We start from the raw sequence: 27,884 nt of genomic DNA, 5'->3' as shown, positions 1-27,884 counted from the left end.
CTGATGTCCCAGCCAGACCTACACTCCAGTCACACAGAGGGGCCACACACGGGCTCATGGTCCTCACTCCACTCCCTGGGAAAGGGCCACCAAACTCCCATTTCCCACTGTCCCATTTCCACCTGGTGGTTTGGGCTTGCTGGAGCTGTGGTGCAGACGCGTTCCTACTGGATTTAAGCTAGTTCAACATTTCTTATCCCCTAAAATCTTCCTTGCTGTGCTTTCTGGAGCTGTTCTGTGCCCTGCTATTGTTGGTGCAATCACCAGTGACATCTTCTCTCGGCTTTCCTCTCGCAGGCTGCAAACCTGCCTTCACTAGAAGGTCATTGAGTACCCTCTAGTGGATGTTTTTGGAACAGAGCTCAGCTCTTTACTGGTCTCCGGAGACAGCAGCAGCTCTGGAAAGCCTTGTGTTTATTGTTAATATACACAGGGGATGGATTACAGTAAGTACAGCACATGCTAACAGTTGCAAACTCCTAAAGAGTTCCCTCTCTTTAGTTAAGTCAAAATGAAGGGCAAACAAGATTAAAAATCAATACTTCAGAGAGAAACTGCCTGAGTTTTTCCAAGTAGTAGATGTGCACAAGGGCAAAATGTACCTACAACGAAAACTCAACCTGCCAATAGCATTCATTTTCAGGTTTTGGAATAGCCTGAGATGGCATTGGGCCTACAAATTACAGCATCCAAGGACAGGCTGGAAATCATGGCAGGGAGCTCCTGGGTGGAGCAAGACTGTATCTCCTTGATTTGCCTCCTTATCCTTTTTTTCTTAGCTTTATTAATCATCTGACTTTGGTTTTGTTTTAAATCAGCTAATGCATTTGCTTTTTGCTTCCTGTGAACTGTATGTGGCGGGTTGGTCTTCATAAACAGCCAAACTGGCCCCCACACATTGCCTCCTCAGAAAATAGTGTGAGAAAGGTCCTGTGTCAAGGTGAGGACAGGAGCTCACTTGCCAGTTATCATCACAGGCAAAACAGACTTAACTGAAAAAGATCCTGATTTGTTGTCAAATACATTCAGGTGGTGAGAAACAAAGAGAAACATTAAAATGATACCTTTCTTCTCCTTCTTTTTCCAGTTCCAGCTTTGTTCCCAACTCCTCTATCTTCTCCTGCTCCCAGGCTGCACAATGGGATGGGGAATGGAAGCTGGGATCTGTCCATAACAGCCACTCCTTCTTCCTCATGTTTTTTCCCTGCTCCTTCATGGAGTCCTCCATGGGCTGCAGTCCTTGGAAAAGGTAAACCTGCTCTGGTGTGGGTCCTCAACAGCGTGGTGGATATCTGCTCCAGCTCCTGGAGTATCTCCTTGTCCAGATCCTTCCTTTCCCTCCTCTGACTTTGGTGTCTCCTCTGCTGTTTCTCTTTTTATCTGTTCTCGCTGCCTCTCCAGCATTATTGGCCCTTTCTGATACAACAATAACATTTTCACTAACATGTTGTATGGCACCCAAACGAAAGATTCACAGAAAACCAAGTATCTGCCTACACAGAGTGCAGACAATTAGCCTTCATGCAGAAATAAAACCCAAGCCATGTCTTTCTCCTCTTCATCACAGCGAGCAGCATTAGTTTCGGTTCCTGTCATCTATCAGTCCAATCCCTCTGTCAGCAGTCTCATCAGTTCGCCTTGGGTTGATGTCAAACTAAATGTCATACAATTACCATGCTCATCTTTATGCCTTTTTAACAGTGGCTTAACGCTAATACTCTGTAAGGCTTCAGGAATTTCACTGGTACACCAGGATGCATTCAAGATGAAGATGAGCGGGCCAATAATCTCCTAGGCTGATCTTCCAGGCCTCCTGAGTGTGTAGCAAGGTTAAAGCCTGTTTATGTCTAATGCAGATTTTTAATGTCCTCACTTACAACTTAGCAGCAAAAATATCACTTCTCTTCTTTGGCTTGAATATACCATCCTGCTTCTTTCTAAACTCATAACTGAAACATACTATATGTCTTTACCACTTCTCCCCTATAGCAGGGAGCTGCTGCAGCTGCTGTCTGCTGTTTTTCAGGGACACCCATCAGCCTTTGCCCTTTGCATTTTGCACGTCTCACCTCTCTCTATGAGCACAAGCTCCATGCTGGTCTGCTGGATATGCCATAAAAAACAGAGCACCTCTGTCAGGTTAAAAGGCTTCTGCACCTGTCCCGGTGGTATGTTGTAAGATTACCTCCTTTTTCAGTGTTGTCTTTTCAATGGCGCTTTTGGCCATGCTCCTGGACCTGGACCTCACACACTGTTCTTATTCCAAATGTCAGCCACTGTTCAAGGCTCGATTTCCGAAACCACCCTGATAGGCGGAGTTTTGGGGTTTTTGCTGGGAATCACCATTATTTACAGCAAGTAGCTGTCTGTCTGTTTGTCACAGTGTAAGAGAAAACCAGACTCCCTCTATACACATGTAGGTAAAAGATGGGCCAGCTGAGCCTTGGACCCTCTCTCTAACCTCTTAGCTCAGATTCTCCATAGCCTACCCTCTCCGCTATAGCTGCTGAAACACCTCCAGCCACCCTCTGCCCTGTCCCTTGTCAAGGTTTCTAAAGGGTGAGCGTTTGGTGAAGACATATATTCAGTAATGGGCAGGGGTTATCTGAGGAGCTTCTCAGTGGTTGGGAATTGGTCCTGACCTGAGCAGGGGATTGGACCAGGAAGTCCCCAGAGAGACCTCCCAGGCTAAATTGTTCTATAATTCTATGTAAAACCATGGTATATCACACAGTAAGATAGGTGAAAGCATTAAAAAGAGGCAAGGGCGAGCTACAGGATGAGATACACGGTACAACTCAACTACATTATTGAAAAAAAGGTGTTTTTTTAAAAAAAAATATAAAAAAATCCTGAAGTAAAAACTGCAGGAAGCGTGTAACCATTTCTTAAGTTTTACACTCCCTAATCCAATGATTTTCTAATTGCTTTGAAGCTTCTCCATTGATGCCAGGCTACGGTGGTACTGCTGAGGGAGGCACCCAGCACCTGATGATGTACGTTTTCCTTGCTGGCTCCTCTGTTATAAAGAAGCTGTGCTCTCTGCTGAAAGAGACAGTGATAGCACTGCTGTTTTGCAAGTGGTGAATCATCTCGGTTTACTAATCATGCATTCAAAGTCTGTATCATATCTGGATGTGGTTTAGCCAGGGCTCTGAGACACGTACCAGACAGTGCAGGACCGCAGGAAGAACATCAGCAAATGCTAAAAGTGGTTTTATAATGAATTGCCCGCTGTGGCACACACAGCCTTGGCTTTTCAAACACACTCTGTGAGTATGCATCTGCCACACAGAAGGCTTGCGTGGCCTCTCTAGAGTTAGCTAGTCTATGGGTTTGGCCTTTAGAGTTTAGTGGTGGATAAGAAAGGAGTTTTCCCCTTTTCCCTTACTTACTAGGCTTCAGAGAGTTTCCTATGGCACTGGAAAACAGAGCTAATTGGGTTTCCCTGGCAAAGTTTTGGTAGCAGGGGGACTACCGGGGTCCTTCTGTGAGAAGGTGCCACCAGAAGCTGCCCCATGAAAGAGCCCATTCCAGTCAGCTCTGAGACAGACGTGCTGCTGGGCATGGTGTGATGGTGGTGACCACGGGTGATGGTGGTGGCGCCTCTGGGATAACATATTTAAGAAGGGGGAAAAAAACCCATGTGAGACTGCAGCTGAAGAGGGGAGTGAAAATATGTGAGAGAAACAGCTCTGCAGACACCCAGGTCAGTGCAGAAGGAGGCTAGCAGCTGCTCCAGGCACCAGAGCAGAGATTCCCCTGCAGCCCATGGTGCAGACCATGGTGAGGCAGGCTGTCCCCTGCAGCCCATGGAGGTCCATGGTGAAGCAGATATCCACCTGCAGCCCATGGAGGACCCCATGCAAGAGCAGGGGGATGTGCCCAAAGGAGGCTGCGACCCCATGGGAAGCCCACGCTGGAGCAGGTTTGCTGCAGGACTTGTGGCCCCAGGGGGGACCCACGCTAGAGCAGTGTGTTCCTGAAAGACTGCACCCTGTAGGAAGGACTCACACTTGAGAAGTTCATGCAGACCATCTCCCATGGGAGGGACACCATGCTGAAGCAGGGAAAGAGAGTGAGGAAAAGGTTGCTTCAGAAGCAATCTCTGATGAACTGACAGCGACCGCCATTCCCTGTTCCCCTGCACCACTTACTGGAGAGGAGGTAGAGAAAATTGGGAGTGAAGGTGAGCCTGGGAAGAAGGAGGGTGTATGTGTTTTAAGATTCGGTTTTATTTCTCATTATCCTACTTTGGTGTTAACTGGCAATAAATTAATTCCCCTGAGTGGTGTCTCTTTTGCCCGTGATGTTAAGTGGCGAATGGTCTTTGCCTGCCTTTATCTGGACCCATGAGACTTCTGTTATATTTTCTTTGCCCTTGTCCGGTTGGTGGGGGGGGTGTTTGGTGGGTGCCTGGTGTCCGGCCAAGGTCAACCCACCACAGAAAGTGCTCAAGCACTGAAGAGGCAGCGGTTTTACTGAGTAAACAGAAGTGGGGTTTTCTGCATGATTTCAAACACAAGCAACAAGCACATACAGCAAAAAGTAATTTGGCTTAGCCAGCACTTCAAAGGGCATGAGCAACCTCAGTGTGACACCTCTTGCTTTCTCCTTTGCAAAAGGCCACGCAAGTGATTCGTGTGCTTGTCTACTGATGTTCCCAGTGTCTTAAACCACACCACTCTTTGTCTTGGACCCAAAATGTTCATATGGCTTTTAAAAGGCTTTTTCTCTCTTGTGTGTGTTCTGAGAGCCTTCTGTTGAAAGAGAGGCGTTCCCAGCCTGCGCCCTGACAGACATGGCTGGCAGTGGGAAGTTGCTCTCCTCCCCTGCCTTACTCACCGCGCTCATGCCTCATGCTTTCCCCCGCGATTGCTCCCGCACAGGGATGGAGGTGTCCTCCCTCCCCACGGGCGAGTTGAGGCACCAAGCCACCGAGAACTCTTCCGGCTCCCCCCAGCAAGGGCTGCTTTGCCCTTTCCTGATTAGGCTGCAGAGTTATGATGCTGACTTAAACAGAAAGCCAGGATGTGCGGGCACCTCCTCCCCCTGCTTTACTACTGGGCACGGAAAGGAAGCACCATGCTTCCCTACCCTCCCTACCCTTTTTCCCTGCTGGATCCACTGCACCAGCCCAGCCACCTGCCATTTCGAAGAGCCTTTAAAACCTTTCCTAAACGGCATCACAATTTATTTTTCTATTAGCACAGGCGGCAGTGATTAGTTTTTAAGTGGAACACGGAGCGCTGCATTCCTGCGAGGGGAGCTCTAGGGCACTGGGAGGCCAGGTGGGCAGCACTCCCCATAGTGAGGGCCTGTGCAGCCACGCTTTCCCAATGCCTCTGTTGACTGATCCACTTGGCAGAGCAGCTCTTCTGGTTACATTTTGCTGCTCAATCCTTTTATCTTCGTTTTCAGAAGTGACAACTTTTCTGTTTGTGCCTCCATTGCATCACCACCCACTTCTACAGCTGCCCTGCATTTTTTTTCCCTAACTACCCGTAATTAATCAGCTCAGGTTTGCAATGAAATAAGACGCCCATTTAATAGACTGAGTCACAGGTAGAGCCAAGCAAAACGAGCTGATGGGAAGGATGGCAGGGAGATAACGCAAGGCTGTCAGCAGGTGAGGGGCAGGCCTGCCTTGCACAGCCAGCACTCTTGAGAGGCAGCCTGCACAACACCAAGACTGAACCTTCTCATGTTTCCTTGTTGCTTGGTGAAGTTTTGGCATGTTTTCCTGCCTTAGCCAGCAATTCTGTGATGGGAGCCAGATTGGTCAATCCTTTCCATAAGCAATAGGCACAAGGGGAGGGTTAGGCTGGGAACCGGGAAACAACAGGAGTAGAGCAGAGAGGTGACTGCCACCAGCATGGGGACACTCAGCCTCGGTATGAGGGGAAGGGGTCAGACCTCACTGCAGGGATGAGCCTTTCAGGAGGGAATCATCCTCGAACTGTTGCGTTTCAAACATGGTGCTGATTTCTAGTTACAGCATTGGTTTTTTTTTTGCTGTTGGCTAGGGTACAGTCACATCATTAGTCTTTTTAAGAAGATGATAAAATACGCATGTAATACCCCCTGTAAAACCAGCTGATCACTGGCACTGTGCTCTGGAGACACAAGACCAAGCAGTTCTAGGATATAAAAATCTCCCTCTTGTGGCTCAAAGGTAGTCAAAGCTAATGCAGAGTTGGTCTTCTGCAGCTGACAAGGACTTTAGGGCTTGTGTACAAACAGCTAAACCAATGAATCTGGGACTGCTCATGAGTAACAGCAGAAAGATGTTGGGGGCTTTACAATTTACTTTGTGAGAGCTGCAGAAAAATCCAGCAGCGACTGATCAGTTTTATTTTAACCTTAGAAATACAGAACACAGCCTGTGTAGACTCAGCATAAGTTAAAATGCGTGCACTTTCGAAATGGAAGTGAAAAGCACAATATCCTAATTTCAGTAACAGGGGTGTCTGGGTGGGTAGATCTAGACACATGTAGCAAAAGTATACACTTTCTGATCATGTGGTTAACACAACTGTTGTTGTGTTATAAGCCTTTTATGCAAATCACTTTAGCTCCATTTCAAGCAATTATGAATATTTCCACATCACTGCTTTTCAGCTGTTAGAAAACACTTATTTAGATTTTTTTTTAATGATGTAAGTGAATTACATCCCAAATGAAAAGGATTTTATTATTAATGATAAGATACTGGGATTTACATTCAGCAAAACTCCTACGTAGTGCTGCGCAAACGAATTTGGTCTCTTATTCCAGACCAGAAATGATGAAAGCTGTGACAGTACAAGTCATGCCTTGCAGGATATTCATTGCACGAGAAGATTCAGGGTGCTCTGGGGATGGGCAGGAGAGCAAAAGCTCTGCCAGTTCCTGGTGTTTCTTCTTAGTGTTTCTCAGTGCCATGGTGCTCAGGGGAGGACGCAGTGGCAGGGGACCTCACTTCCAGCCCCTCAAGTATGACAAGTCCTGCATAGAGCTTACAGATGCAGCAGCAGCAGCCTTGTGTTAGTGTGCTGTGGCTGTGGAAATAACAGGATCAAAGGAGAGAGTCATCCCTACCCAAGTCCTTGCAAGTCTTGTTTCAGGTTATTTACCAAGTATTCCAACCGCTTTGTAAATGTCTTCTTTTTTAATTGTAAAAAACTCTCAACAAAGAGTGAGCACTAGCACAAATTACGTACCCCACTTTTTCTTTTGGAATAAATCATCTCCTTACTTTATAGCACTGCCAGAAGGGATAACGCTATTGTTAAGGCATGACACCACACTGCAGAAGAGACTTGTTCAGTCCTCTCTCATCCTTGCCTGTAGCCACTGGAAAACATACAAACCTCCTGCAGTTAAACTGCACAGTAGCCATTCCAGGTAAACCATAGCCCTTGTCTTGTGGTCTCCTTTCCATGTTAAGGTAAAAAAATACCCCTAAGCTGAATAGCTGAGAGTGGCCTTTTACTGATGTTGAGAAGCTCCTGAAAGAGCAGCTTTTGTTTTTGGTGGCAGCTGGACACCAGAAAAGCCATTTTAAGATTGCCCATCAGTTAAATTTTTAAAGCCAGGGAGGTGGAGCTGCAGGAACGCCCTAACTACTGATGCCAAAACATTATTTAGCTCTTCCTTAGAAAACTTCAGCAGTTAGGAACGGCTCCAAGGTTTCCCAAAGAAACACTGCAGTGAAATGTGTCATCCAGCTGCCTGTGCCCTCAACACCACTCACCTGTATCCATCCCCATGTAGCATAACCTGATAACAGTTCATAGATTGCATGAAACCTGCTAAATCCAAGTGCCCCCTAGAAAACATTGTGCAAGTGGAGGCAGTTTCCAGCTACGGGAGTTTTCACCATCCCCACTAAATCACAGAAATTCAGCACCTGTTATTTTCATTTTCTTATTTAAATTGCTGCTCAGTCAATCCAGTAAATCCCCAGAGGTAAGCCAGTCCCAAGAAACTGGAATGGCCAGCGATAATAATGTTGTGATTTTAACAGGGAGTCAGGACCAACAATTACTATGGTTCCTAATTCTTTCCCCTTTCACAGCATGCCAGGGTTATCCCGCTGGGTGCTTATGGATTCTTCCTTGCTAACAAAAAATGCTGATTCTGCTCCCGAATTTCCAGCTTCAGGAATTGAAATCTGGCCCAAACGTTAAACCTGCATTATAACAGCTGAAAAAAAGAAATCAAGAAATAGAATTGGCTCACCCCCCATCTCAGTTTGAGTGTACCATTAATCTTTTTTCCAAAGCATTCTTCACAAACCCGAAAGGCTATTTAATCTAAGTAACAAAAAGAAACAGATTTCAGCTGGGGCTTTAAAATCTGATACTGATTTTCTTAAAATAAATAGCATTAGTAAGCAGTAATGAGGATATTTCTGAACTTGGTTGCTTCTGCTACTAAAATAGCAGAGGGTGCAAAAAGAACAGTGAGTAATAATCTCAGTGAGCACCCTACAGGGATTTTTCTTCACTCTATTCCTCAATGCTGCAGAAAGAGATGACAAAGTTGTGTTGAATGCAATAACTTAAAAAAAAAATAAAATAAATATATTTATTTAAATCAAGCATTTAGGACACAAAAAAAGCTGTGGTTTTGTTTTTTTTTTCCAAATTCCTGCTTCCTAATCCTAGCTTTTGCAGCTAACAATGGCACATATCTCTATATATTGGCCTAGCTGCAGAGCTGGAAAAAAAGCTGTTGATGGTATCTACTTTCTGACAACAAGTGTTTGTTGATAAATTTATAGTTCAGATCAGAATACACTGCTCAGCTGTTGATAACAATGCTGATAGCTAACCTTGGTGTCTAGCATTATGCTTACAAAGGGAGTTTTGCTCAGTGAAGGAGGTACTGTACAGCATTCTGTGCCTGTTTGAACAAACAAAAAAGAACCATGTTGCCTCAAGATGTTATGCTGCCAAAACGGCTACACCAAAACATAAGTTGAGAACAGAGCCCGAAATCAGTTTTCTGGCTAAGATGTGGTATTTTCAGCATCCTTGCAATTCAAAAGTAAGCAAACCACTAATGTTTTGTGCATCTGTTTGTATCACAGCATATGTTCCTAACTCCCATGAAAAATACACTGCCACCTCTCCTAGTGTTTAACTAAAGCAATTAAACCTTCATTATAAAGTTAAAAAAAAAAAAAGTTTTGGTACTTTATTTTTTCTATTATTCTCTGAATAGCTTTATGTGCAATGTGAGGTCTAGATGGTACACAGGAGCTTTTATAAATTCTGTTAACACCGTGGAGTGTCCTTACCTACTGAAAACTCTTACTGAAATAAGGGAAACTTCACCTAGAGAACACCAAAAAGCATTAAAAAGTCAGGATAAGGACTTTTACTCAAGAAAAATATTTGTACCTGAATTTGAAATAACCCCCCCCAGAAGTCAGATTTAAATGAAAATCTGCAGGTTTTTTTATTAAACTCTGATCACAGAAGAGCTCAGTATAAAATCTCTAACAAAGTGACTTCATAGCACAGTAACATCTCTATCTCTTGCAGCCATAAGCTCTGCTTATGAGTGTATAATATGCCTCCATATCATAGGATACAAAACTAGAGTTTGTCCCTGTAGCCCTGTATTTGTTAAGCAGGAAGACAAAATGTACTAAAAGCTGTTCCTTCTTCTAGCTGATTGTATCCTGAACACCCAGTCTCGTAGAGCTGCTTTGAGACCATTATAAGCCAAATACAGTTACTATCCAGCCTGCTCAGACTGTGCGGCTGTCAGCATTTGACTGTAAAAGAAGGCACTTCAAACGCCCCACTGACAAAGCACAGCAGTAAATTACTTCCTGAACACACATAGCAATCTTCATCCAAGGAGCCACACTAGCAGAGCAGATAGGCATGCAGAGGGGTTAGAGCGAGCTAAGGGGGAAAAAAAGGAAGTTCTCAGTAAAAGAACAGCTACTATATAAAGCCCCATTTTCTGAATAAATCCTGTAAGTTAGGGTTCCTCCAACCCCTCACCCTTTAACTAGAGTATTTCATATTTCCAGCACATTTGGTTTATGCCAAGCAACTAAGAAGAACTGAAAAGCATGCTAAGCTCTCTCCAAGTACTGAATCCAGAGCCATATTTTCTTCAAACTCTGCGCCTTAGGCTGTCAGCAGAAAATATTACAACACCCCCTGCCAAGTCTGGTGTTCTGAGAGTAAGCAGAACTGCAGAAACATTTTCCTTTTTGACCCAAGCACTTCTCCCACTTCTTCTGCCAAATGTGTGGAAACCAGGTCAGATACCAAGTAACAGGTGAGAATCTGCTGTACAGCAAGGAATGGGCTGGATGGACCCAGGCTGCTGTGCCCTAAGCCCAGGACTGGCATTTGAGGCAAAGCCAGTGTACCAAGTGATGCCACGGACTTGAAATCCTTGACTGTACAACAGAGTCCGTTTGAACACTTTACTCGCAACTACTACAGGATCTTTGTGTGAAGTAAACCTCACTCTGGAATAATTTAGTAAGCAAGCACCTGACCTGAAGACACTTTTACAAAAAAGAAAAAAAGAAACAAAGCAGTAAGAGGAGCTTTGCAAAATGGAGTTTTTAGCAGTTATATAGCAATTTTCATCTTCACAGAGCTCTGCTACGTAAGAAGTTCCACAGAAGCTCTGGAGAAGATTATTAATCAGATAATAGAGAGTAAATATTAATTATTTGGGTCCTGCCAATGCAGGACTATGATGCTTGTCATTACTTCCAGTACAAGCATTTGCGGTTAGATAAACAGCTCTCTAATGTAATTTAAGACAAAGCAATTCTTATGTACTTCAGAATGTACTTATGCACAAGTACACTACTTGCATACTGTTACAGCATCTATAAATAATAAATACACAGCAGTAAGTTATAGTCATTTAACTCCTGCAACATCTAGAGGCAAGGGCAAAAACTAGAGGAACACATACTCCATGTTCTCTAGCTTTTTGCCCAATTACTTCTTTTATTTCTTTAGTTCTCTCTGATAAACACACTCCACAAGATACCAGCATAAAGGTGGTTTTCTCACTAAAGAAGTTGAGATGATACCACTGCAAGAATAACAGTCCTCAATCTACAGATAGGGACAGACAACATTTATCTTTGAATCTTTTCAAGAACCAAAAATTTCTTCTCATTTAACAGACTAAAACCTACCTGACATGGATTTGACAGATAGCAGTTACACTGCACGAGTTCAGATCAATTGCGACATATTGAATCAAAATGCAAAGAGCTTTTTTTCCCCCTTCAAAGTGGCACCGACTGCCTGGTGCTCTGGCAGGAACTGCCAGCACTGTTTCAGTACTATCAGACCAGCATGCACTTATCAGGCCCTGGACAACTGGCACCACAATGACCACAGGAGCCATAATCTTGCCCATTGATAGATATCTTTCTTATTAAATCAAACACAAAGTCACTGATTGGTCACTGCATCAAACAATCCATAGAAAAATGTGTGTGCATTCATTAGGCTACCTAGAAGCCTCAAGCATAAAAAGACACCAAAAGGCACTAGTCCCTAGAAAGTACTGCCATCAAAACAGTCTTCAAGTACACGCTTCAACTGCACCTAAGACTAAAGCCTACATTCACCCACTCTTATATGGTAACTCCAGTGCTTTGAGCTGAGCAAACAAACAGGCAATAAAAGCCTTTCCTCAACTGCAATTTCCTGTATTTTAACAAGTAGGTAATACAATAAAGAAAACTGAAGATGAAAAACAGGATCCAGTCTTATTCTACCCAATCACCAGATGAATCTAACTTGATCACAGAATGGTTGGGGTTGGAAGGGACCTTCAAAGCTCATCTAGTCTCAACCTCCCTGCCATGGGCAGGGACATCTTCCACTAGATCAGGTTGCTCAAAGCCTCATCTAAACAGACCTTTTTGGAAGTATGATGTTTGTATAAATATTTAAGAAAGTTGCTGGTCACCACCCTCTCTAGCCCTCACAATTTCTATCCTTGTGCTTGATAGCCTTTGTATTATTGACAGGAGACACATTTGCTCTGGTTATGTCCCTGTCACATGTGCTTATTTTTAATTACTGATGTGGAATAAATATTATGGAAAAGATGGCTGGACAGCATGCCTACCACCAGTTAACCATCCGAGGGACAAACCATGCTCTGAACACTTAGTGCATTTTCTGACTTCAGGGAGGGTGTAAGCAACAGATTGAAGCAACAGCTGTAAATTATGCAAGAGATAATTGACCACACCATACTTTGCTATGAGGGCAGACTTGATTCTCTACTCCTTGACATCCGGTGTAGCTACTTGCACTTAGGTGCTAGGAGTGTAACATGGGTGCAACTCAATATTATAAGGCTGATTACAGAGATCATACTTGGCGGACTAGCTATGAAGAAACTTACTGTACACAGCAACATGTTACTGTGAATTACACCTACTGCCTAAAGTGCTCCAGATTCTTGGGGATGAGAGACATCACCTTAACACAACATGACGTCCAGCAAGAGCTAATTGTATTCCTAGCTGTTAGCACCAATTTATGGCCTTGACTACAGCACGCAGAGGCTCTTGCCACAATCTTTCCAAAAGAGAAGACTGACTGAGAAGGTTTCTTAGCTGAAAGTATAACATTCAGGCATTACATTCATTTTTCGCTTTGCTGATCCTTCCCTCCCTCTCCCACATATCCAAGGCGCAAGCCATACTAGGAGAGAAGCAAAAGCCAGCTCCATCCGACATTTTCAGGATATTCCAGCCTTAATATTGCATTTGGACCAAATCTGATGCCAATACATGCTCTATACAGAAAGAATATATTCCAGGCGACTTGTTTTTTTAAGTGGACATCCTATTTTCAGTCAATTCCCTATTGGTGACTTCAAATCCACTGGATTACCATTCTGGGGCAATAAGCAAAATTAGAAAGTTCCCATGACCTTAAAATGGGAGAATGTGCCACAAAAACCTCCCCCTCCCAAACTTTAGGGCTACATAACAGATTACATCAACACAACCTGCTCAACACTGTAAAATCAGTAAACATCCTGAAGCAAGACGGGACACAAAAGACATTCTATAGGATGTATAAAACCAAACTCAAAACAGCATGAAAAAAAGTAACCTTTATTTTTATTGTTTACAAAAGCATGAACACCTTACGCAAAAGCAGCATCCTGAACCATACATTTCCCTCATCCCCCTGGGATATTGGCAGAGAGCAGGTATTTTCTCTGTTCTTTAGGGTTAAACATACTCTGCTGAGGTAAACGGGAACCACCCCACTGATTTCCATGGAGCTCCAACTGCTTATGCTAGCAAAAAGGCTGCCTTATCAGACTGCAAAGCAATGAGATGTCAAATGGGTGGCTTGTTTTAGGTGCAAAGTTGGGTTAGCCTGTGCTTCTAGCCAAGATAAATAGACTACCCAGATACTTAACAAGCTCCCTGTTTTCTTTAGTTTTAACAGAAAAAACCTCATTTTAAATGCCTGTTTAAACATTATGACACTCATCCCCTACTAACTTCATGCAAGGTTTAATTCTATGCACCATGAACAATTTTACTCAAGTTTTCAAGTGATAGCAAGTGTGTTCATAGTCTATATCAGGAATGAGACCTTTCAGCATAATAGCTATTTACTCCTTTCTTACCTGCCTCCCCAGCAGATGGAGGCCAAGTGCTTACTCTGAAGAATCATGCCCTAAGGTTAATCTGAAAAGAAAAATGTGCACCTTTTTTTATTTTGCCTTCATCCTTTTCTCCTGATTTAGAGCTGGAAGTAGTTAATGGTCATGTGATCAAATAGGCCATGCCTTTGAACCTACAGAGAAACAAGTGCTTTGGTCAGAGAATTTGATTGCAATGACTACAAAGACTTACCTGGAGCATGTTTAGTCATACTGTTTCCTAAAATGATCACTACCATAAAACAGCCTAATTCCTCAGATCCTTTGAGTTACCTCAGAATTTACAACTGATGCCTCAAAGTATTTATTACACTGTGAGAAATGGCTTTGGTTTGTTTGCTACCCTATGTCTAAAATGACTGACAGATACTATTTATGTCTGCATGACTGATATTTGATCTATGGATCAATGAAAACTGCTTCATTTTACTGGTCTAGCTGTAGGAACTGTTCTATCAGCTCCCGCCAACTTCACATTAAATAATTTACTGCACATATTGAAAAAAAATCTGCTAAGAATCCATATATTATATACACGCACAACGGATGTGTACACATATGTATACACATATATATAATTTGTATTTATTTTACACTTACAAAGTGCTAGAAGAACCGAACAACTCTCAGTGCTAGAGATGAGGCTAAATGAAATGCTACTACTTATATGGCATCAAATAATTACGAGACTTTGGTGAAAGAGCTTCAGAACTGTTAGCAAAAAATTATCTTTCATTGGCAAAGAGAGAAAAGTTCCAAATGGTTTGAATTTCAGTTTTAAATCAACTGGAATGATTTTAGAAAGCAAAACAAAAAAGCCCATGCAAAGTAGATTTTTTGATTTAAATTTCAGCTCTGTGTAGAGCAAACATTTATACTCATATTCTATTATTTTCATGGCAAAATCCTGAGGTGCCTTGGACTCACTGATGGCTTTGATGAATCTGGCAGCATCTCTCACATGCATCATTCCCTCAAATTTTGAAAAATAAAAAACCTTTACAAGTTCAGCCCTGCATTCTGAGTCTGGCTGCATAGTCAGAAACAGAAATATTGCACTCAAGACCATGCCTACAAAAAAGCATATTTAATAAGGCCATAATATTCAAGCTCAAAAAGGGAGTTAGGTCATGTGAGCAATCAAATATATCAGAAATAGACCTAGAAAAGCTATATTGCAGAGATGGATTCAAACCAGCAGTGTCCCAGCAATTTAACAACTGATTTTTTTTCCATGAAATGCCAATCTCTACAACTGGTTTTCCCCACAGGGCCAGACAACATGATGTATATGTAACACAGTGTGTCGTTTCATTTTTTCTTGAGAGTTACCAAGTGCCCCAGAGTTTCAGGGTAGGATTCTATCCAAGTTCTGCCAATAAGGTTCAAGCTGTTATCAACTTTAAGTAGTTTCCATGCATGATGAGGGGAGAGAAGATTTGACTTAGTTGTTTAAATATCTGCCAACATGCAAGATATGATTCTTACTTTACGAAGTGCAGCAAAGACGTAATTGAACCTGTACTGGAATACTTCTCAGTGTGCTCTTTCAGAGCTAGATCACTTTAAGAGTATCAATTTATCTGATCTGGCTTACGGAAAGAAAGACAGAGTAAACAATCAATTTAACACAATACAAGGAATGATACAGATTTACAAGTTAGCTGTCCACATCCCACGATAAATAGGAAGAAGCAACCCTTTGATTAGTGGGGTAAGCTACCTTGAATTTACAGTATGGTAAGAGTATTCATACCAGCCATTACCTTGGAGTAGCAGGTGTGCTGTACATCTGCTAGCTTGCTTTGTAGTTATTTGCTCCTTTAGCCATTCCAAAGTTACCCAAGTCAAACAGCATTTTGGCTTGGTTAAGGGTAGTGGCATTTGTCCAGGAAGGAAGGGCAGATCACCATCCCTCTTCCCCATGCCACAGTACATAAATAGAGGCTTATACAAATGCAGAAAGCATCAGTACAAAGGCTGGAAGAATCACAAGATAGAGTAGGTAGGAGACTTAATGGTCACATGCACTACAGTTCAGCAGAGGCATTTTTTTCCCAATCCTATATTCTGCCATAAAATCCACAGTAGTGGTGATTATGAATTAATGGTGATTATGAATTAATTACTTTTCAGCTGAATCAACTCCAGCATTAGGAATTATTTCTGAATACAACAGAGTATATCCAAATTTTTTTTTCTGGGACCTGGTTTTTGTGTTTAAGCAGAGTTTGTATAGAGACAAGAGACAAACCTGAGACAGATGATGTGACCTGTTTGCATATCGTAAACAGAGAAACAGGTAATCAAGATGCAAAAACTATTAAACTTGTCACACACTGTACGCCTACAGCCCCATATACTTTTTTCCTGCAACAACAGTGTCACTTGATGGATGCAAGTTTGTCACTATGAATGTGTTCTTGACTAGAGAGAATTGGAAAGAATGTATTTAGACAGCAGCAACGCAGCTCTTGGAGTGAGGAGCAAGGAATGCTGGAGTTCAGGATACGTTTATCAATTCCACCCCTGTCTTACGCTCATTACATACTGAGCAGCTAGAAACACATCTCTCAGAAAACATTATTTACAAGAATAACTCTTTCCGTATTTTCTTCACAAAGGGAACAGTAAGAAGTCCATTAATGTATCATGTAAGATGAAAAGCCATCTGAAAGATTTCTACTTATTTTAGCAGTTTTGACTAAAAAATGATTAGCAGAATTACATTGCCAATTAGGTTGAAAAGAGCTGGGAAAATTTTGGGAATAGTTTCAGAAGCCCATCTCTGACATTCACATTAAAATGGTGGATAGAATTCTTGGATAGAATCCTTGTCTGCAAAAATCTAAACAAATACAGTTTTGATGAGTATCACGCAGTAGTAGCATCTTCAACATTTTGTTTGCTGCTATTTAGGACTTTTTAACCAGATTCTCTCTCCCAAGTGACTGTCTTGTAGTTAGCATGACTACACATACACACAGCACTTCTAAAAGGAATTACATATTGTTGTTTTCTCTCCACCACAGTATTATCTTACCATTTTCAGTATCAGTCAGCACCACAGGTTTCAGCAGGTCACAGACAACGAGCAGCAGGTCTACTTTCACTGCTTACTTCAAACGATGTATTGGTTCAAATTTGTACATTCTTAAAATGTTTTCTTCACTTAGCTATACTAAAAGTACCACTACATAATTAAAGTTTACATTGAAGAGAGTTCTTGACGACTTGACCAATACCGCCAAAAATCCCTTTTACCGCCACAGGAAGCCATATTTTCTCCAGAATTAGTGTTAACTGATATTTATATGAGAGGACTCCATATTTCAGAAACCAGTTATTTAATGCTCAATATTCTTTCCAGCAGATGAAGAGGTAGGTATATTTCCACACAAGAAAAAAAATAAAATAAACACAACCAAAAAAAACCCCAAAAAAACAAACAAAAAGAAAACCAAAACAAAAACAACAAACCAAACTGTAACAGACACTCAATTAAATCAAGTAATGTCTGAAAAGTCAAACACTGTTCTGACAGTACATAAAACATAACGTGTCTGAAGATACTCTTGAAGGAGGACAAGAAAAGTTGCGCATTCTGGTTAGATAATACGTAATAATTTGAAATTTAATACATCATGATTTGAAATTCAATAATTTTCTGGAAAGAAAACACAAGTATCCAAATGCTACTTCCTTCCCCTTCCCTCCCCAAAGAAATGTGGGTGCCAATAAAACTGCCTGTATCAATGGTAGTATTAACTTCTGGACTGCTAAACATGGAATCAACTGCAATTCTTCCTTACATTCACCAACACCAGCAGTCTACAAGTTTACAGAGACCATATGCATGGTAATGACATGATTACAATAGAAATTCAACTTTAGTGTTGTTCTTAAAGCAATTTTCATAAATAATGAAAATATCTGTGTTCTAGCTCTTCAGTAACCTAAGGTTAATTGGTACAGATAGTGTTTTTCTTTCTTTTATAAGCCAAACTGGAAGTTCCTCACTGCCAACAATGGTTAAGGCCTGGATCAAGTTATTCTCCTTTTGCTTTTCCTTTTTTCTGCTTTTTTCCATTTTCCACCACTGCATTATTTTCTGGTTTGCTTACTCCATTCGCAACAGCACCATTTGCTATTTTGCCATTCTTAACGGGTTCCTTGGGCATCTTATATGTCCGATAGTAGAAGTTACCAAACAGGAAAATGAAGGTGACAGCATAGAAAATTACACCCCAGTGCATCCACTTAGGGAAAGGACAATCAATATAAATAGACAAGGCTGTGTGGCCAATAGTCACATGGAACTGCACCTAGAAGACAGAAAATATAGAATCAGAAAGGTTTATCTATATTTTGTAGGTCTGACTGTACCAATACATACTGATGCATTAAGTTATGAACACTGCTAAACTGGGAGGCAGAAGGGAAGCTGTATTTTGCTGACACATCACGCACACACACATATGCTTGACCAGGCACATCAAATTTATTGTAGTACCTGGCATCAGTTTTCAATAATAGGAAAACGAGAAGACATTAAGAGATCTGGATTTTCTCTACCTTTTGAACAATTTTTTTGCAATTCAGTAGAAACAATCAGTAGAGTAATATTAAACTTCACTTATACAACTCTATGCTGCATATTTTTTTAGAAATTAAATAAATAATTCCACCTCCTGGAAGTATTCTAACTTGAGCTGTATTAGACAGCAAGAAACTTTTGGAAGAAGCAGCATCTGCTCCAAAGCTCTGCAAATTGAAGTCCGCTCAGAGGCAATACCTTCTAACATAACGGGAAAAGTTTTACTTACCAATTGCAATATGGTCAAGTATCGTTTCCACCACAGGTATTTTTGAAATTTAGGGCCACAGGCAGCTAATCCATAATACATGTACATAATGACATGAATAAATGCATTCATCTGAGCTCCAAAAAAAGCTGTCCAGAAACAGAAGGGAAGATTATAATGTAATTTTGGGGAAAGAAAAAAAAGTTGTCTTTTCTTGTATTATTGATGTGATAGTAAAAGTTATAAAGCACAGGACATGCTAGGATTCCATCTTCGAAATATTCAGAAGTATAGTATAGACCTGACTGCCAGCATGTGCCGAGACAAACAGCTGTTCATGCAATTAGTGTATCACACCTTTCCTGCAACTACGTATACAAAAGCTTTTAATAAGATTTTTGTTGAACAGATATAAATCATACAGATTCTATATTAGTTATTGTAGCATAGCTGAATTTTTTTGCTAGAGAATTATTAAAAGCTGTATTTGACAATGTAAAGTATAAAGTATCAGGTTCTGAACTTTAATCTTTTAAACTAAACTTAAATGCACAAGGTCCACTTCTCAGCAAGAAGCCAAGAAACTCATGTGGAAGTCTGATTAAATAGGCAAAAAAAAACCCAAACAAAAAAAAAACAAAAAAAAAACAAAAAAAAACAAACCACATGAAGCAGAACTTCACTTGTGGTTCTAAGACATCTAAGGGCATTGCCAAGTGAGTTTGGCTGAAGTGCTCATCTTTGGTTTCCTTATTTATGACTTAAAATATCCAGCATGCTTAAATACGTAAATATGTAACTTTTTCCCAGAATTATCCATGCTGGAAATGAAGATGACAGTTCTCATTCACATTAAGATCTCTTTACTCTGTCCAGATTAGCAGCCATTTAACAGAAACAAATTACATCTTGTTAAACTATTCTTACACTGCCAGAGAGGCTCAAAAAGGCTCTATCATATAAGATTAGGGCAATACAGACAATAGCTGCTGACATCAAACAGCTCAGATGCCCATGTGGTCTAGCCCCAGTTAGTTATAATAGGGTCTAGTTTATAATAGATCTGTCTATGTAAGCAACATGTAAACAACTAGAACACAGAACATAGATTTATCCACGTTTGTGCAACAGCACTATATAAATGCAGAAGAGCAACAGCTGCTTTTCCCTTTGCAGGGGCTAGAAGCTAAGAGGTAGTGTTAAGAACAACAAAACTTGAATTAATTTGGAAACAGTTGCAACTGTTGTATTGAAAGCTGATGATATTTAGCATGAAATGCCTGAAAAAGCAACAAGGGAGAGAGATAGAGGGAATTTCTAAGACTATAAGTAAGCATCCAGTCTCCAATAAACACTTTATGGGTGTAGTAGTCAATAAAGATCATGAAACATCTGGCATCCTGCATATTACTTTGGAAAAATTCAAAGTTAGTCACAGATGCTCATTTTAAATATTTCTTCTTTTGCATATAAGCAATCACTCAGTACAATTTAGCAATAGTAAATGAAAACATAACCCCCCCCATGCAGTAAGTATTAGTATGTTTTGGAGAAAAAAAAGACTAGACCCAAAACTAAGCAAACCCCAAAATATTAGTTTGGTGTGATGTTCATTACATGTTATTTTCCGTGTCTTAAGCCTATGAAGTACATTACAAACTCAGGCCCAGGTATTTTTCCTGAACTCTCAGCTCTTCAGAGCTTATAATTTGAGAGAGATAAGGCAAAACAACCAGAACAAGGGTACAATGCAGGCACAGAAGGATGTGACAAATATAATGCAATAAAATTCTTCAATGGCCGCTTTAGAAAGGAAGCAAGGAAATGAGAAAGGTTGATAATTATAGACTTGTGTCATTATGTTTTAAAAGTTGACAGATTGATTGGTTCACCTTCAAGGGAAGGTTTCAGAATTTTATACATGCCTCTTTATAAGAAAGCAAGCAAACTCCAAACTCATATACAATGCCAAAATAAAATCTCCATTAACTTCATTATATTTGCACATAGATAGTGGCCCAAAATTAGATTCTGCAGTTCTCTGTATCTGCAAATCTCAAGTTAGACAAGACACGTTCATCCTTCTGTTTCACACAGAACAAGGATAATTCAGAAGACAGAACTTCAGGCTTGCAATTGATGCCCATGAGGGAAAAAAAAAACAAACCAAAAACCAAACCAAACCAAAATACTGCATTTCATTAGATTATTGCTTTGTTATCTTTCCCTCCCCCATGTTTCTCACAGAGGAAGACTACACACTGAAGCCATTGCACTGCTTTAGTAGTATTTAGTTGGTTTTGTATATTATAACGTTAAGTCTATAAGAACTTAGTAATTCAACCCTGTGTCCAGTCAAAAGGGCATGGAAGAAGGGAACTCACCTTGTCCACCTGCAACCCACTTAATACCAATCCACCACAAGGTGAACATGGTAAAATGGTGATAGACATGAAGGAAACTAATTTGGTTAAATTTCTTCCTCAGGATGAAGAATACTGTATCCAAATATTCGATTCCTTTAGAGACATAATACCACCATAAAGCAGCAGCTATCTGCAATGAGAAAAAGACAACACAGAAGTTTTAGTGATTCCAAGCTGAACGGAATAAAGTTCTCTCACCTATCGACTGCAAGAGAAGGACACCTCTTCGTTCCCCAAATCCTGGTAAAGGTTGAGGTGGAGTCAACAAACATCTGACAGTATGAGAACAACAAAAACAATACTCCATTCCCCTGGTCTGGACATGGAAGTATCATGCTGAACCTACTGCTCACAAATCACAACTGTAAAAAAGAGCTAACATAATTAAAAACTTCGTCATCTCTGAACAGTTTACCAGTTAAAGAGAGAACGTGTGCCTTAATCGTCTATCCTAAACTTTGTGGGGGAAGACAACCACAGGGCTTTCCCTACTAATGAGGCCACACTTTGATGTGGTCAGAACAACGAGGCAGAAACATTATGATAAAATGAAGCTGCAAAGGTTGAAACCTTGTACAAAATTCTTTCAGTACCACAGGCATATGGGTAAGAAGATACCAAATCACTTACAAGCTAGGTATGATATAGATTTCACATCCCTTAGAGCAATATTCCCCCTCAGCTGCTTCTGGCCTGCTCAGTAATACCCTCTGGAAGCAACATTTCCCAGTGGCTCTATGTCACTTGGGGAGTAGGACAACTGAGACCATAAGATCCAGCAAGCTGCAGAGGTATAATGCATCTACCTAACAGGGTAATGCTACACACCCAAAATTCTTTACCTAATCCACCCATCACAGCGAATCTTGCCCAAGATGCAACATAAACATGCTTCCTGCTGAAATCAGGATATTGTTGTACCAGGTAAAGCTCAGAAGCTCCGCATAGCAATTTGTTAATACTATGATATGGGGGTATGGTGATGGTAGGGACTCCCTTCCAGATCCCAAAGCATAACTAGTAGTGTAGTTCCTGGCATAATAAGTCATCTAGCTTGTTATACAAGGGTGGGACCAGAACATATCCCACATGACTCATACAGAGAATGAAAGACAAAAAAGGACAAGGACAGCAGGCAATGTCATAACACACTTATTTGTAAGAAGTTTACCTGGTCTTTCAGGACTCGTCTGATAGCAAATCAGACTTCCTTACCTTAACATGGTGTGAAATAACCTTGCCACCCCCTCAGTATCCAGGGGAGACAGTACCTTCCCTTCTCAAATAACAAACATACTGTTAGGCAAGTGAGAGAAAGGGGAATTGAGAGAACAAGCAGTATAGAGCTACAGCCCTGCATGGTGTTTTCCTTCACCTTTCCAAACTAGTGAGAAATGAATGCGTCTCACCTCAGAGTAAGTTTGTCACAGCCATATCTGAACTGGTGAATGTTTTAAGATAGATTACAGCAGAAGCAAAAAAGCAGCATGGGAGCAGAACACCGCAGATCTGCAGTGCAGATTCTGCAGTTTCCCAAAGGGACTGCACAACTTACTGTTGCCAAACTGCAGAGTTTTATGTATCCATTAATGAACACTCTTCTCACTCTCTGGATATGATTTACCCTACTTCAGGTTTCAGGAAGAAGAGGCAGATTTTGACATTTTTTTACACAAAGATACTAATTATGTGTCAAAATTGGAGAGAGGCTTAATGAGGGAAAAGTGACTCCCACAGATCTTGGAGTTCCCAAGACACAGGCAATCTGCAAAGACAGTATATATAATGTTGCTCAATATCCAGTGCAGTTCTGTCTCTGGGACAGGTAGTCAGGTATTTAATAACACCCACATCAAGACTTTGTCTCACACCCATGGATTAGCATAACAGCCCAGCATCTTTTACAGATTGTTGCTAAAGCTGCATCTCTTAAATTAAGATAAGTATCTTTTCCTCTGATGAGTTAACAATAAACACTTTGGACTGTATCCATTAAAAGACAAGCCAGTGCTACAGTACCAAAGCTCTTTGGAGGTCCTTCCTTCTGAGAAACTTTTAAAGAATCAATAGGTCATTTACAAGAAAATTTCCATGAAATCTCTTATAAAGCTGATGTGCATCTTGTTAAAGTGGAACAATGAGCCAAACAGCCAATAAGCAAATAGCCAACTTATTGTACAACATATAGCAAAAATGTAAGTGGAGAAAAATCCAACAAAATCCCTTATGTTTTATGCCCAAGCTGCCACAGGTTCACCGTATCACAGAATCATAGAATGGTTAGGGTTGGAAAGGACCTTAAGATCATTTAGTTTCAACCCCCCTGCCATGTGCAGGGATGCTTCACCCCAGACCATGTCACCCAAGGCTTTGTCCAACCTGGCCTTGAACACTGTCAGGGATTTACCACTTCAGCCTGTTCCAGTGCCTCACCATCCTCACAGTAAAGAACTTGTTCCTTATTTCTAGCCTGAACTTCCCCTGTTTAAGTTTGAACTCATTACCCCTTCTCATATCGCTACAGTATGTTCCTGGACAAGTAATTTCATACGTTTCCTCCTCTTTTGAATTCTACCTGCTTTTCACAGAATGCAATTATAGCCCATGGATTAAAATCAGCTGAACTTTTGATTAAAATGCTTCCCATTGCTTAAAAACAGTCTACATCCGTTTGCAGGATTATATCCATTGATTTTTGTGTTTCTGTACATTTTTTTGCCTAACAGCTCTTTTGCTGTCTTCCCGTAATCCAGTGTTACTGTCATTTATTCTCAAACTTGATAGGTTTTGTGCACTGATGATCTATTTCAGTATTCCCAATGACTTATGCAGATGTTTTGATCATTAGCTTATAGATGCTGAAAAAAATGAAAGAGATGTTAGGTCATTTGCCTGAGGTCATGCATGCATCACTGGCAGACAGCAGAAATAAAACAGAAAATACACCAATATGTAAAATATGTCAGGAGCAGATGTTACTATTAAACTTCTTCTGCAAAGTATCAGAAGTTAGGACCTAACCTGTAGCCCTTCTTTGAACAAAGCATGAAAGAAAAAGATTTAGCTTAAAAGAAAGTATACATTGAAAGGTGTATTCCTGAAATGAATAACGCTAGTCACAAACATACCTTTTCTGGCAATTTTCATAGCCACCAATCTAAGTCTGTTAAAACACCAGATGGCACAGAAAGATTACATTACAGCCTAAGATTAAAGAGGTCAATAAGAGGTCCAATTCCATGACCTCCCCCTGCTGCAGGGTTTTTGAACAGAAGGTTGTTTTAAGATGGGACTCCATTCCTGCATCCTCCTTCCTCATTTCAGGTTGGAAGGGGTTTGAAGGGACAGGTACTACTTAGGAGCTAACTGTTACATGAAAACTAAGTGGCTTTTAAAAAGAACTCTTTTCCATGCTTCAATTAAAAATTTTGCTTACAGGACCATGAAGTCTGCTTTGTTAAGTCAAAGTCCCTTTTCACAGGAGTAAATTATTATTTATTTCATAAAAAAGGAACTACTCATGCCCCATACAAACACAAACAATGCAGATTACAATCACAATACAGAAGGCAACCATAGCTCAGCTTTATGATTGCAATCAGCACACTTAAAAGCAGGAACTAATTCATACAGTTCCAGATTCCTAATTCTCAGTTCTCCAGAAACACTAGATGAACCTTGATCTGGGAAACAAGGACACACAAACATGAGCAGAGGGGAAAAGTAACTACTCACAGACCCTAACACGCTTTAAGTTAGACAGAGTCAGGAAATTGTTCATTCCAAACGCTGGAATTTCCAAAGGAGTATTACAAAGCATTTTAAAATTGCTTTTGCAGGTTTATATTACAAAAACGATGGTAAAGGAATCTTGAGCAGGTTTGGGGCTTTTTTTCAGTCCTACAATACCAAAACTCAAGAACATACCTCCTAAACACAGGGCATGATACACTGTAACATACCAGAAATGTATCCCATACTCTTCAGTCAGACAAGGTACACTTATGTAGAGTGTTGTTTTCTACTTGAAACTTATTTACCTAACTTGGGAATCTATTCCAAAGAACTACCAGGATATATGAAATAGTATGCATATGATATAGGTATATATGACATAGTATGTATAATATACTATGCAGTTGCTGCAACATCTTGAGAGAATTCAATTTTCTCTGCTTCCTCAATTCTCTCAGATGCAAACTGAACATGTTACAACTTAAAACTTTATAAACATAGTTTATGCAGATCCACAAATTCGCAAAAAACTGAAAGAAGTCAGGAAGTCTGAAGAGTAGACATTGCTAGAGCAACCTTTCTCTCCTGGACATACCACATGCGATAAATACACTGTGCAGGTCATTTTTACTTTATTTCATTGTATAACAGTGCTTTGTTTGTCATAATGAACAAAACAGGAGATAATTATTTTGAGCAGGTCTGAACCCTTCACAGCATCCCACAAACAAGTGCACCTAAAAGTGAGTCTGTGAATTTTTGCATATTAAATGTTAATACATCTTATGCTTCATTAACATAAAAATTCCTTCAATATACACTACACCAGTCCTCAGTGTCATCCAGCTGACTACAAAGACATTTAATTTTGCTCATCTATTGAAAAGAAAAAAAAAACACCCTCTTGAGGGTTACACTTGGATAGATTTTGTTTTTAAACAAAATTATTAACAGAAGTATTTTAATGAAAGAAATAGTGAGTGCACAGTATTGGTGAAGGTGAAAGACAGCTGACTACCGTAAGGCAAAAAAAAATCTAGACATAGTTTTTCTGCAATATCTGACATTATACATAACGTGTATGAATCTAATCTATTCTTCTCACCACCACCCCTGCCATATGCATAAGTTTTGAGTAATACTACCCATGAACACCATTTTGAAATGTGCTATAAATATTAAATGTATTTAGACTATAAGATACTTTCACTGCATTTTCAAGAACATGTTCTAATCTGTAGGTGAAACTTGCAAGAACAGCTGAGAGATTCTCAAGTGTCAGCTCTGTCAAAAGATAAGGCTTAGTACATGAGCTAACCAACAGCGTTGTGGAAATTATCAAGCACCTGCACTTTGATTTTAATTTGAATGCTTTCCAAAAGCCACACATTTGAAATCCAAGCTTCTACAATGAACATACTGATAATACACTTGCCAGAAGCCAGCAAAACCTCAGGAAGCCAAACATGGGTAAAGGAGACAAAAAGTTGCCTCAACAGTATAAGTGAAGTGCAACCACATTACACGCTGACAAATCTTACTTGCTTTGATCAAGCTAGAACACCACACCTTTACTGCGGTTAGCCTGGTTTTAAAGTAAACTTCAACATGATCTAGGAACCAGGGTATGTATACAAAGTTTATCCTGGATTGTACAACTGCAGATGAAGCCAAGGATGGTATCTTTAAGACCATCCTTGCTTCCAGCAGTCAGATGAAAGTTAATGCAGATACACTTAATGCGTTTTGCTTATACCTGCTATGTGCAATGTAGTCACACCTGAGGTGGCCTGTGAGAATATAATGAGATACAGTCATGGGCTGACAGCAGAACTCCAGAAGGACTATTTTCAGACAAGACTTAAACCATCATGTAGTGCTATACATTACACACATTCATATACAAATACAAAAAAGATATACTCACCCTAACTTCATAAACATTATCTGAATAATCCACAGTCTGGCAGACATAGCTGTATCCTCGAGCTCTTGACGACAAAAACAGCTGAAAACATTAAAGTCATACATGAGAGGAAAGATGCTACATAAAACACTCATAACAATTATCAGCAAATTTCTTGCTACATCAAACTTACTTGAACAGAAAATATCCTTCTCGGTCCTGAGAACACTACTGAAGTTCTAACAATCTGTTTTTAGACAGTGCCTATTTTTTTCTTGTAAATTAAAAAGAAAGTACTCACTTTTCCCTGCATGTTATCTGCTCAGAGCCCTGTACAAATTTGTAGGAATTCCAGTATGACCTTAACCTATTCAAACCTGAGTATTCTTTCTGATAGCTCTAGCTTCACAGACATAAAATATCTTAATATTTTCACTATGAATGACAGAACCACTATTCCTGTGATGGATTTGAGACAAGTGTCTCCAAGAGACAAGGATTAGATAATTTGGATTTACTATTCTTATGGTTTTTATATATATATATATAAATACATATATAATAATATATATAATAATAAATAATATATATATATATATAAAAACAGTATACCAGTCAAAACCCAGAAAAAAACCTAAGCCTGAACAGCCAGTGCTGAGCACCCATAAAATATATTGAGAGAAACTGAATGAAGAAAAGGTTCCAATTTCGTGCCAACAGAAATGACCTAAAGCGCATGAAGTGCTCCTGTAGGGCCACTCCAAACAAAGTGCATTGCAATAACCTGAACAGGAGAAGATAAGCTTGATATTTGAGCAAGGTCCCATTGGAAAGAACAGCACTTGCCTAGAACTGTACAGGTAATACTTCTAATCTTGACATTCACAAATGTTATGATCCAAGACTCTTTAAAGACACACAATCCCACCTTGTCAAGGATTTAAAGACAGAAGTGGAGTAGACATAACCTGTAAATTGTGAGCTGTGAAAGTAAAAAAGGGTAATAAAAAAAAAAAAAAATCTTCAAAATAAACATAGGTCAGCATCGACTATTCTTACTGCTAACCTGACTTCCTTCTTATTTAGATTGAACTTGAGTTTACTTCAGTATCTCATCTTGTAGATAGCAGTAGGGGTGCAGTAGGGAACCTTTTCTTCATTCAGATGCAGAGACAAGTGTTATCCAGATCAACACACAAAACCTTGGGAAACGCTGGACTTGTATGTTTGTTAAACTAGAAAAGTGAAAGAATGGTCCAAAGAAATGACCCCAAGGAAGACATTGAACTACTTCTGCATCATTTGAGCCCATCTGCAAACTGCTGT

The 27,884-nt window shown here is 40.3% G+C and overlaps 1 protein-coding gene across 1 annotated transcript in view; it reads right to left on the bottom strand.

Moving 5' to 3' along the window:
- Positions 1–16,660: 16,660 nt before the first annotated feature.
- ELOVL4 (ELOVL fatty acid elongase 4) overlaps positions 16,661–27,884 on the bottom strand; it is a gene marked incomplete at its 5' end in the record, with an annotated part of 30,992 nt that continues 19,768 nt past the window's right edge. Inside the window, 4 exons of the mRNA XM_080614831.1 lie at positions 16,661–18,011; positions 18,513–18,640; positions 20,876–21,047; positions 26,580–26,660. Coding sequence (XP_080470957.1) covers positions 17,736–18,011; positions 18,513–18,640; positions 20,876–21,047; positions 26,580–26,660 — 657 coding nt within the window. The 3' untranslated portion in view covers positions 16,661–17,735. The remainder of the gene's footprint in view (positions 18,012–18,512; positions 18,641–20,875; positions 21,048–26,579; positions 26,661–27,884) is intronic.

This window comes from Psittacula echo (genome assembly GCF_963264785.1).
Source record: "Psittacula echo genome assembly, chromosome: 4".
Taxonomy (NCBI): Eukaryota; Metazoa; Chordata; class Aves; order Psittaciformes; family Psittacidae; genus Psittacula; species Psittacula echo.
The sequence above is the reverse complement of the archived record's forward strand: the minus strand, read 5'-3'. Positions and strand labels throughout refer to the sequence as shown.